Genomic DNA, 12,324 nt, shown 5'->3' with positions numbered 1-12,324 from the left:
ACAACTCAACTGGTTAATTTACGTAATGTCTGTCACAGAGCTTATCACCCCATTTTATAATATAGCTACATTGTTACAATGAGTTAGCGCTACATTTATGAAACACTGTGGAATTTATAATACGCGTGATACAGGAAACGATTGCCAGTTTGTATCATTGCGCATAGGCAAAATCGCATAACTGCCAGCCGTGATCGAAGAATCAAGAGTAGATTCTGTGACATGTCATTGTCAAAGTAGTTTATTTGCACAACAGTAATAGCTTATTGTCTCTAGCCTACTTATAACCTGCAATGCGGCTCTCACTCGCATGCCTCAAAAAGGTATGCCTATTCTACCAATTCTTGCTTGCAACAAGTAGACACGTGTGCGATACTAAGATGTGGAATAATTTGCAGAAAGTTACTGCGAGAGTGCTTAGTCATAGACCAAAAAAACAAGGAGGAGGGGTATTTGGGAAAGCATTCTATTGGCCGCTAGAAACTGAGCTTTTTTTATTAGCAGTAGGAACTTGTAAACGTTGAGCGCCAGATCTGTCTGAATACTATGGCAACTCAAACAAAGGTGAATCAATGAACAAAGTTAAGTAAGATATGATAATATTGTATTGTTATCACGTGAACTGATTTATTTTTCTCCCCTTTAGCCCATTCTTCATGGATATTTCAGGAGTTCATGTTCTTGGAGGGTTCGAATTGGTAAGTTCCTATGTAGTCTTCTACGTCTCTGCCTACTTTACAGCATTAGAACATTGACTTTGACCCTGGAAAGAAATAACCTACTTTGCTTCTTCCAGCTTTTGCTCTGAAAGGTATTGAATTTGACCAAGTCCCAGTCAATCTTATCAAAGATGGGGGTCAGCAGGTAACTTCCTCATACATCATGCTTTTTCATCAGGTAGAGGTAATTGACCTCTATAATGGTATATTAGATATAATGTCCTCACACTGTACCTATTGTATATTTTAGCTTACAGACCAATACAAGGCGTTAAACTCTATGCAACAAGTGCCTGCTGTCCAAATTGATGGCATCACCCTGTCTCAGTCGGTGAGTCCAATACTGTTATTGGTTTGTCACTGTTAACAGTTATGTACTTTTGAGATACTGATAAAAGTCAAAAGAACCTCAAATCTAGCTCCATATTCCCAAAATATAACATTGACTACTGACAATAATGATAAGACCTGTCCACTCACACTCAGCTGGCAGTGATCCAGTACATTGAGGAGACCAGACCAGGACCCAGGCTTCTCCCTGCAGACCCAAAGAAGCGTGCCCAGGTGCGCATGATCTCTGACCTCATCGCCTCCGGGATCCAGCCCGTACAGGTGAGGGTATTACAGCACAGAGAATGTGGGCAAACGAGAGAAGGGAATACAACCAATTGAAAGCACACCAGTCCCCTGCAGATCTCTGACCTTGTTTGCAAAACAAACTAGGTTGTATGGAAGGAAAGCAAAATCAAATGGCAGAACCTCAGACATGCTGACATCATGGTTGAATGACCATTGCAACAATTATGATGGTGATGACTGTAGAGGTACTCGGTCATGTCTGATCATTTTGTATTTCAGAATTTGTATGTGCTACAGAAGATTGGAGCAGAGAAGTTGCAGTGGGCGCAGCATTTCATCCAAAGAGGTTTTGAAGGTGGCTAAAATAGCCTTACGTTCAATATGCCACTGTAGCTCATCTCCAGACAGCCATTACAGGCCTGACTTCATGTCACTGTGTGTTTCTCCTCAGCCTTGGAGCCCATTCTGAAAGAGACGGCAAGCAAGTACTGCGTAGGGGACGAGGTGAGGGGACACTCGTTCAACACGTAAAAACACAGTGGCAGTGTTAAGCTAAGTATCTCAAGTTAGGTTTTTTTATTTTCACACACACAAGTAGAGTGAAATGCCTTTCTTGCTTGCTCATTCCCAACAATGCAGTAATCGATATCAGTAGTACAAAAGCACACGAGAAATAGAAATAAGAACACAAGAAAGTAAGCTAAATACAGGGTCAGTGCCAATACCATATTTACAATGTGCAGGGATACTGGAGTGATAGGAGTAAGGTGACTTGTGATAAACAAGAGTAGCAGCAGCATACCTTCAGTAAGTATTCATACCCCCTTGACTTATTCCACATTTTGTTGTTACAGCCTGAATTCAAAATGGATTAAGTAGATATTTTTCTCAAGTACACACAATACCCAATAATGACAATGAAAATGTTTAGACATTTTAGAAAATGTATTGAAAATGAAATACAGAAATATCTCATTTACTTAAGTTAATACATGTTAGAATCGCTTTTGGCAGCGATTACAGCTGTGAGTCTTTCTGGTTAAGTCTAAGAGCTTTGCGGAACTGGATTGTACAATATTTGTACTTTTTTTTATTCTTCAAGCTTTGTAAAGTTGGTTCTTGATCATTGCTAGATAGCTATTTTCAAGTCTTGCCGTAGATGTTCAAGCCGATTTAAGTCAAAACTGTAACTAGGCAACTCAGGAACATTCAATGTCGTCTTAGTAAGCAACTCCTGTGTATATTTGGCTTTGTGTTTTAGGTTATTGTTCTGCTGAAAGGTGAATTTGTCTCCCAGCGTCTGTTGGAAAGCAGACTCAACCAGGTTTCCCTCAGGGATTTTGCCTGTGCTTAACTCTATTCTGTTTTTTTATCCTAAAAAACTCCCTTGTCCTTGTCGATGACAAGCATACCCATAACATGATGCAGCCAACACAATGGTTGAAATATGAAGAGGGGTGTGTTGTTGTATTTGCCCCAAACATAACACTTTGTATTTAGTACATTATTTTGCAGTTTTACTATTAGTGCCTTTTTGTAAACAGGATGCATGTTTTGGAATATTTTTATTCTGTACACTTAGTATTGTGGAGTAACTAGAATGTTGTTGATCCATCAAACTCTTTAACTGTTTTAAAATCACCAATGGCCTCATGGTGAAATCCCTGAGCGGTTTTCTTCCTCTCCAGCAACTGAGTTAGGAAACACACCTGTGTCTGTATAGTGACTGGGTGTATTGATACACTATCCAAAGTGTAATTAATAACTTCACCATGCTCAAAGGGATATTCATTGTTTACTCCTGAACTTATTTAGGCTTGCCATAACAAAGGGGTTGAATACTTATTGACTAGACATTTAAATCTTTTAACTTTTTTAAATGTCTAAAAACATAATTCCACTGTATATTATGGGCTATTGTGTGTAGGCCAGTGACACAATCTCAATTGAATCCATTTTTAATTCAGACTAATAACAAAATGTGTAAAAAGTCAAGGGGTGTGAATACTTTCTGAAGGCACTGTATATGATGATTGTATGTGAATGTGTGTAAAGTCAGTATGGATGTGTGACGTTCTACATTCGACCTCACTTTAAGTTGAGGAATTCTTGATAATGTTTACCTCTTAGATCTCCATGGCAGACATCTGTCTCGTCCCTCAAGTCTATAATGCTGAACGGTAAGGCACTCTCCATCATTCAGTCAGAACTGGAACAGAAAAACACCACAGCATAAATTTTACACTGAACATACAAACCAAATGAAGAGACTTTTTACATTTGCCAAACAGGTTCAAAGTGGACGTTGATCAGTTCCCAACTATCAAAAGGCTAAACCAAACCTTAATGAAGGTAGAGGCTTTCAAAGTGAGTCATCCATCTTGCCAACCAGATACACCTGCTGACATATGTACATGAGAACCCCTCGGACATCTACAGGAGCCAGTAGTGCCATCATCATTGAATACTTCAATAAAAATATTTGATGTGAATCATTTGGTTTCAATCCCGTGACTTGAAATAAGACTAAAATAAAGAATGTTTGGGTTAAGACCATGTATTACTTGTATGATGAGAAGTTGAGTATGAATATGTACATTTTAACCTCTGATACAGCACGTTCCCCCATCTTGACATATGCTCAACATGACATTGGAACATAGTGGATTTGTGAAGATAAATACAATAGACAACATGAACGTGCCCAATACCAGCCCACTGGTATACATATGAGGAAAGTGGAAATGGCTGTCTGCTCTTTGTTTAATAATTGGTTTAGTAAAATAGCTGAAGTTCAATTAATATCATGCAGCAGTTAATTAACCCATGCTTAAAAAATGTAAATTAAATAGAAAGTTATTTTTCTTTCAACACACATTGGTGAGAAAATATCTAGAACACAGGAGATATGTTGTTTGTTAGATCTGGTGCCTATACCATTTCTCAGATGAATGGCACTTAAAAATCTATATAAAACAGTTAACAACCCATAATGTAATGTCAGACACCTGACAACAGTGTGATTAAAAAGGCATAACTTGCACCATAACTGACAATCAACAGAAAAGAGCAAATCAGGCTAGACTACAGCCTTCAGTGGCTACAATAAAACTGTTACTGAAGATTTAATTACATCCAAGCATAATGTAACAGAGCCATTACACAGAAGAGCAAATAAAAAGGACTCAACAGTCCCTGTTTTAGTTCTGCCCATGATACATTCACTCATATCATTCAGAATTTGTAAGCCAGACACAGATATAAAGTCAAATTTTTCCCCCTTATTCCCCATAAGGCTGTTATAGTCTCTCCTTAAGGTCCAGTCTCTTATCTCCAGGGATCTCCACTGTGCACTTCACTGGGTCATTGAAGAAGATCCCGGCGCAGTCTGAGCCCCCAAACACCAGCAGAGTGCTGTGGGTGTTGGTATGCTCGCCCTGCTTCTGTTTGACAGTGCCTGGGAGGACAGAACCTCCCAGGTTGTTCATGCTGTGTCCGGCACGAGGCTTGGCGCAGAGCAGAGGGAATACCATTGAACTCCACATACTGGTGTCTGAAAAGAACCTAAAACAGAGTATTTATATTCATAGAATAAAGGAAATGAATGATGCTGGATTACCATTTTAACTTTCTGGAAAACAAGATAAGGCTGGTTGAGGGTGTACTCACCCACGTTGAAGATATGGATGTCCTGTAAGGCATCAATAGCACTACAACCTCCACTGACCAGCATCCTGTTGTCTGATACTGGCAGTGCTGCATGATATCTGATCACACAGACAAGATAGGACGACGTTATCAAAGTAAAAAGGCATTTCTACATCAATCCGTACATCATTGTGTGGATTACAGTAATAAATATAAGATTAACAAATGGCATAGAATTATATCAGTCATTTAAAAAATAATGGTCACAATATTGGTCTGTGCGGCAATTTAGAAATGTTTTTTCATCATAGCAAGTACTTTTTGATGTCCTAGATATCCAAAAGATGAAAAACATCAGATAGGCATTGTGTTTACATATTACAAGGTTGAATAAATATGTTCTCACCCTCTAGGCAGTGATGGCATGATCTCATATTTCACAGCTGTGTACTCCATAAAGCCTTTTGCTAAAATAAAGAAAATTGCATTTGAAGATTAAGTTGTAACTAGCTTTGTGTAGCGTAATCCAAATCACCACTCTTTGTCACAGCCTTACCGAGATGCAAAATGTTACGGTTGTTCAGGTAGATTGAAGTCTTCCTGCCACCAAAAATGAGCAACTGGTTGGACAAAAAAATGGTTTAGAGCCTGTTTTATGTAAAAAATAAAATGTGTTTGTTAAATAAACACTGTTGTTCTGTAATGGTTAAATACATTAAGCAAAGTATTGTAATAGCCCAATGCCTCTACAGAAATATAATCAAGGAACATTGACACAATCCTAGGTAGAGGTCAGATCCCTCCACAATGGGTTGGTACCAGAACTCAAAATCTGGGTTAAAAATGTACAGAGCGTTTCTGTAGGCCTTGTCTCCAGGATAGCAGCTTGGATGGCACAGGACAAAACTAGGGCATTTTAATAAGATGGCACAGGACAAAATCTCTCCCAGTTGTTTTACACAAGTTATCAATATTAGTAAACAGTCGACTCATCTCACATATTTCCATTTTCCATAGGGAGTCCTCACAGCGGGTTTGGTCATACGCTCCTCCAATGACAATGACCATCTCGGGATCACTCAGACACATGTTATGGCTCCAGCGCTTTTATGGACAAACTGAAAATAAAATATCATTAATGTTTTATATACAACAGAATATCTGGCATTTTAAATAAATTACTTATTTGATTGAGAATTCTGACCGGCTCTGCAATTTGTCTTCATCTTTCCAGTCTTCTCCACAACACTGTTCTCTCTAGATAGCTTCCTTTTCTTGGGACGAGATGTCACGACTTCTGCCGAAGTCGATGCCTCTCCTTGTTCGGGCGGTGTTTGGCAGTCGACGTCGCCGGACTTCTAGCCATCGCTGATCCATTTTTCATTGTCCATTTGTTTTGTCTCGTTTTCACACACACCTGGTTTTCATTTCCCAATTACTGGTCATGTATTTAACCCTCTGTTTCCCCCATGTCTTTGTGTGTGATTGTTATTTGTTTAGGTCAGTACGTTTCCAGCTGTTTTCACCCGTTTTCACACTGTCACGTGCTATTTTCTTAAGTAAAGTGCGTTGTTCACTCATCTCTGTTCTCCTGCGCCTGATTTCATGCACCAGATACACCCACCGCATGACACTAGATGTTTAAGCAGTGTCCTTCTCAGGGGTAATAACAGCTTCAGGGGTCCATGCGAAGTGACACCTTCCCAATCACTATCTGTCTGGGGGACTTATCCTTCAAATACCATCAAGATAAACACACAGGTGCAATGTATCTCTCCCCTACTTCATGATCGTGGGAAGATGTTTTGGGTGCTGTCGACAGTCTGCTGATTAGTATTTTTCTCCGCTCATAGAGGAGTAATAAAGGCCTAGTGCACTAATTTGGTGTGATTTGTTTAATAGTATTATTTTTTTGTTATATACAGTACCAGTCAAAAGATTGGACACCTACTTATTCTCAGGTTTTTCTTTCTTTGTTCTATTTTGTACATTGTAGAATAACACATATGGAATCATGTAGTAACCAAAAAAGTGTTAAACAAATCAAAACATATTTTATATTTTAGAATCTTCAACATAGCCACCCTTTGCCATGATGACAACTTTGCACACTCTTGGCATTCTCTCAACCAGCTTCACCTGGATTTATTTTCCAACAGTCTTGAAGGAGTTCCCACATATGCTGAGCACTTGTTGGCTGATTTTCCTTCACTCTGCGGTCCAACTCATCCCAAAGCATCTCAACTGGGTTGCGGTTGGGTGATTGTGGAGGCCAGGTCATCTGATGCAACACTCCATCAATCTCCATCTTGGTCAAATAGCCCTTACATAGCCTGGAGGCTGTTGAAAAGAGATGTTTCTCACCAATGTATCCTGTGTCCTGTTGAAAAACAAATGATAGTCCCACTAAGTGCAAACCAGATAGGATGGTGTATAGCTGCAGAATGCTGTGGTAGCCATGCTGGTTAAGTGTGCCTTGAATTATAAATAAATCACAGACAGTGTCACCAGCAAAGCACCCCTACACCATCACACCTCTTCCTCCATGCGTCACAGTGGGACCCACACATGTTGAGTTCATCCATTCACCTACTCTGTGTCTCACAAAGACACGATGGATGGAACCAAAAATCTCCAATTTGGACTCATCAGACCAAAGGACAAATTTCCACTGGTCTAATGTCCATTGCTTGTGTGTCTTGGCCCAAGCAAGTCTCTTCTTATTATTGGTGTCCTTTAGTTGTGATTTCTTTGCAGCAATTCGACCATGAAGGCCTGATTCAAACAGTCTCTGAACAGTTGATGTTGAGATGTGTCTGTTACTTGAACTCTATGAAGCATTTATTTGGGTTGCAATTTCAGAGGTTGGTAACTAATGAACTTATCCTCTGCAGCAGAGGTAACTCTGGGTCTTCGTTTCCAGTGGCGGTCCTCATGCGAGCCAGTTTCATCATAGCGCTTGATGGTTTCTGAGACTGCACTTTCGAAGTTCTCGAAATTGTCCGGATTGACTGATCTTAATGTCTTAAAGTAATGATGGACTGTTGTTTCTCTTTGCTTATTTGAGCTGTTCTTGCCATAATATAGACTTGGTCTTTTACCAGATAGGTCTATCTTCTGTATACCACCTCTACCTTGTCACAACACAACTGATTGGCTCAAACACATTAAGAAGGAAAGAAATTCCACAAATTAACTTTTAAGAAGTCACACCTGTTTACTGAAATGCATTCCAGGTGACTACCTCATGAAGCTGGTTGAGAGAATGCCAAGAGTGTTCAAAGCTGTCATCAAGGCAAAGGGTGGCTACTTTGAAGTCTCAAATGTAAAATGTATTTTGATTTGTTTAACACTTTTTTGGTTACTACATGATTCCATGTGTTATTTCAGCGTTTTGATGTTTTTACTATTATTCTACAATGTAGAAAATAGGTAAAATAAAGAAAAACCCTGGACTTAGTAGGTGTGTCCAAACTTTTGACTGGTACTGCACATTAATTATATTTGAATTGTGATTTATCAGGGGGTGCTGCAGCACCCTCAGGTAAATAGATTGATTTCTGTCTTGTCAGCTTTGAGCTAGGCTTAGCAAATGATGTCTCCTAGATGTGAGGAGATGGGGGTTGTAATCTGCAAAGAGTGAATCATACATACACTTTAGTTTCCTGTTTCATTCAATTGCCATGCCGTCCCTAGGAGGGGTGCGTCACTTGAGTGGGTTGAGTCACTGACATGATCTTCCTGTCTGGGTTGGCGCCCCCCTCTGGTTCGTGGCATGGGGGAGATCTTTGTGGGCTATACTTGGCCTTGTCTCAAGGTAGTAAGTTGGTGGTTTGAAGATATCCCTCTAGTGGTGTGGGGGCTGTGCTTTGGCAAAGTGGGTGGGGTTATATCCTGCCTGATTGGCCCTGTCCGGGGGTATTGTCGGACGGGGCCACAGTGTTTCCCGACCTCTCCTGTCTCAGCCTTCAGTATATATCCTGCAAAAGTTTATGTGTCGGGGGGCTAGGGCCTATGTTTATATGTTGGGGGGCTAGGGTCAATCTGTTACTTATCCTGTGTCCTGTGTGAATTTAAGTATGCTCCCTCTAAATCTCTCTCTCGCTCTCTTTCTCTCTTCTCTAGTGGGACCTGAGCCCTAGGACCATGCCTCAGGACTACCTGTCCCCAGTCCACCTGGTCGTGCTGCTGCTCCAGTTTCAACTGTTCTGCCTGCAGCTATGGAACTCTGACCTGTTCACCAGATGTGCTACCTTGTCCCGGTCCTGTTGTTTTCGACTATCTCTCTCTACCGCACCTGCTGTCTCTAACTCTGAATGATCGGCAATGAAAAGCCAATTGACATTTACTCCTGAGGTGCTGACCTGTTGCACCCTCTACAACCACTGTGATTATTATTATTTGACCCTGCTGGTCATCTATAAATGTTTGAACATCTTGGCCATGTTCTGTTATAATCTCCACCCGGCACAGCCAGAAGAGGACTGGCCACCCCTCAGAGCCTGGTTCCTCTCTAGGTTTCTTACTAGTTTTCTGCCTTTCTAGGGAGTTTTTCCTAGCCACCATGCTTCTACATCTGCATTGATTGCTGTTTGAGGTTTTAGGCTGTGTTTCTGTCTTGTCAGCTTTGAGCTAGGCTTAGCAAATGCTGTCTCCTAGATGTGAGGAGATGGCACTGTATAGCACTTTGTGACATCGGCTGATGTAAAAAGGGCTTTATAAATCAATTTGATTGATTGATTGACAATGCAGACCACTATATGGATAAATGCATCAGAAAATCAAAAGTAGTGACAGGTCTAGATAAATCCATAGCAAATTAGTAGAAACCCCTGCCTTTGGAACCCCTGTAACCCTGTAACTCACCCTCTGACTTACAGAGGTGTTGAGATGAGTTTGGGTGAGTTGGCTGTTGTGCTCGACTGGGCTGGAGTGTTTTCTTGGTACAAGCTGAGTATTGCTGATGAAACTGGCTTCATTCTTTTTGAGGAAAGAGTTGAATAACAATTGAAGATACTGGTACATTATGTAAGTACTGTTTTCATCATTCCACATACCTGCCAAGAGGAAAGGAGTATCTGGTCAGTGTTTAATTCATAATGTGACAGGTGTCACAATAACAACACTGAACAAAAATATAAATGCAACATGTTTTATGAGCGGAAATAAAAGATCCCAGAAATGTTCCATATGCACAAAAAGCACTCCAAACAGGTCAGGGACAAAGTTGTGGAGAAGTACAGATCAGGGTTGGGTTATAAAAAAATCCCAGAAACTTTGAACATCCCACAGAGCACCATTAATTCCATTATGTAAAGAATATGGCACCACAACAAACCTGCCAAGGGGGGGCCACCCACCAAAACTCGTGGACAAGGCAAGGAAGGCATTAATCAGGGAGGAAACAAAGAGATTGAAAATAACCCTGAAGGAGCTGCAAAGCTCCACAGTGGAGATTGGAGTATCTGTCAATCGGACCACTAAGCCATACACTCCAAAGAGCAGTGCTTGCAGAAGAGTGGCCAGAAAAAAGTCATTGCTTATAGAAAAAAATAAGCAAGCAGGTTTGGTATTCGCCAAAAGGCAGAGACCCCCCAAACATATGGTCAGATGAGACTAAAATGTAGCTTTTTGATCATCAAGGAAAATGCTATGTCTGGTACAAACCCAACACCTCTCATCAGCCCAGGAAAACCATCCCCACAGTGAAGCATGGTGGTGGCAACATCATGCTGTGGCGATGTTTTCCATCAGCAGGGACTGGGAAACTGGTCAGAATTGAAGGAATGATGGATGGCGCTAAATACAGGGATATTCTTGAGGGAAACCTGTTTCAGTCTTCCAGAGATTTGAGACTGGGACGGAGGTTCACCTTCCAACAAGACAATGACCCAAAGCATACTGCTAAAGCAACACTCGAGTGGTATAAGGGGAAACATTTAAATGTCTTGGAATGGCCTAGTCAAAGCCCAGATCTCAATTCAATTGAGAATCTGTGGTATGACTTAAAGATTGCTGTACACCAGCGGAACACATCCAACTTGAAGGAGCTGGAGCAGTGTTAACTTGAAGGAGCTGGAGCAGTTTTGCCTTGAAGAATGGGTAAAAATCCCAGTGGCTAGATGTGCCAAGCTTATAGAGACATACCCCAAGAGACTTGCAGCTGTAATTGTTGCAAAAGGTGGCTCTACAAAGATGAAGAGTTATGCACGCTCAAGTTTTCTGTTTTTTTGTTTGTTTTATTCCTTGTTTGTTTCACAAGAAAAATTATTTTGCATCTTCAAAGTGGTAGGCATGTTGTGTAAATCAAATGATACAACCCCCCCAAAAATATATTTTAATTCCAGGTTGTAAGGCAACAAAATAGGAAAAATTCCAAGTGGGGTGAATACTATTGCAAGCCACTGAATATAAGGTCTATATTGCCTGTTTTGAAGGTGCATTACTTGAGAGGGAGATTGGAATGCTGACCTTGTCCAAGAGGCAACAGAGAAATGGAGAAGAGGAGTGTATGGGAAGATTTTGCTTACTGTTTGTGAGGTATGGTCTCCAGCTTGTCATTCCGTACATGTTCAATATATATTTACTGAGTCACAGTTCCTATGAGGAAATCAGACCATTTAACTAAATTCATTAGGTCCTAATCTATGGATTTTGCATGACTGGGAATACAGATATGCATCCATTGGTCGCAGATACCTTTAACAAAAAAATGGGCCTCACAATGGGACTCAGGATCTCATCATGGTAATCCTGTGTATTCAAATGCAATTGTGTTTGCAATTGTGTTTGTCTGTAGCTTATGCCTGCATGCTGACCACACCACTCGCGTCGCAAAATAAATGTACACATAAATCATTGCACCCACACTGCTTGCGCGTTTCAACGATGGTCTGGGTAGCCAGGCGCTAAAATAGGACTTGGGTCTATTTGTGACACATGATGCGCTGCAAGTTCTGCCCCTCCCATCTCCTCATTGGTTTTGAAGAGCATATACCCATGTGGGTGATTGAAAGATGAACTGAGGTCCACACTCCACTCCAGTTGGCAGTGGTAATGCACCTCAAAGTTAGTTGCCAACCGCCATATTAAGTCCAAAGAAGAAGCCTGAAGGTGCGATTGCTAGAGACCCTTTTATCTGTAGATTCATCATTGGAGTAGATGATGCATTTCAGGTAAAATAACAACCCAATGTTTATATCCCAGGCCAAATTAGCTAGCAGCAAAATTGCCATAAATGTTTAATGCTTTTAAACCTGTCCCCAAATTAATATAGTTGGTTCAGAGTTCGTTTTGATATTTCAACCTGCGTGTCCTGATCGTGTCTGGTGTGGGTGGACAAAATCAACATGCACACAAGTCCTGCCTCTCCCATCAC

The 12,324-nt window shown here is 40.8% G+C and overlaps 1 protein-coding gene and 1 pseudogene across 2 annotated transcripts; one reads left to right on the top strand and one right to left on the bottom strand.

Annotated features, from left to right (window-relative positions):
- Positions 1-32: 32 nt before the first annotated feature.
- On the top strand, positions 33-3,849 carry LOC124001491 (maleylacetoacetate isomerase-like). 2 transcript variants are annotated; one of them, XM_046308303.1, is made up of 9 exons: positions 33-323; positions 647-698; positions 797-864; positions 970-1,050; positions 1,206-1,331; positions 1,578-1,653; positions 1,750-1,802; positions 3,429-3,478; positions 3,590-3,849. In XM_046308303.1, the coding sequence occupies exons 1-9, from the start codon at positions 294-296 to the stop codon at positions 3,714-3,716; spliced, it is 663 nt and encodes a 220-aa protein (XP_046164259.1). In that variant the 5' UTR covers positions 33-293; the 3' UTR covers positions 3,717-3,849. The 2 variants fall into 2 exon arrangements, with proteins under 2 accessions (XP_046164259.1, XP_046164260.1); XM_046308304.1 differs by lacking the exon at positions 33-323 and adding an exon at positions 456-564.
- Positions 3,850-4,597: 748 nt separating this feature from the next.
- Positions 4,598-6,035, bottom strand: LOC124001388 (annotated as a pseudogene).
- Positions 6,036-12,324: the final 6,289 nt, after the last annotated feature.

The sequence above is a fragment of the Oncorhynchus gorbuscha genome, linkage group LG17 (genome assembly GCF_021184085.1).
Source record: "Oncorhynchus gorbuscha isolate QuinsamMale2020 ecotype Even-year linkage group LG17, OgorEven_v1.0, whole genome shotgun sequence".
NCBI lineage: Eukaryota > Metazoa > Chordata > Actinopteri > Salmoniformes > Salmonidae > Oncorhynchus > Oncorhynchus gorbuscha.
This window is presented reverse-complemented; position numbering and strand designations above follow the sequence as displayed.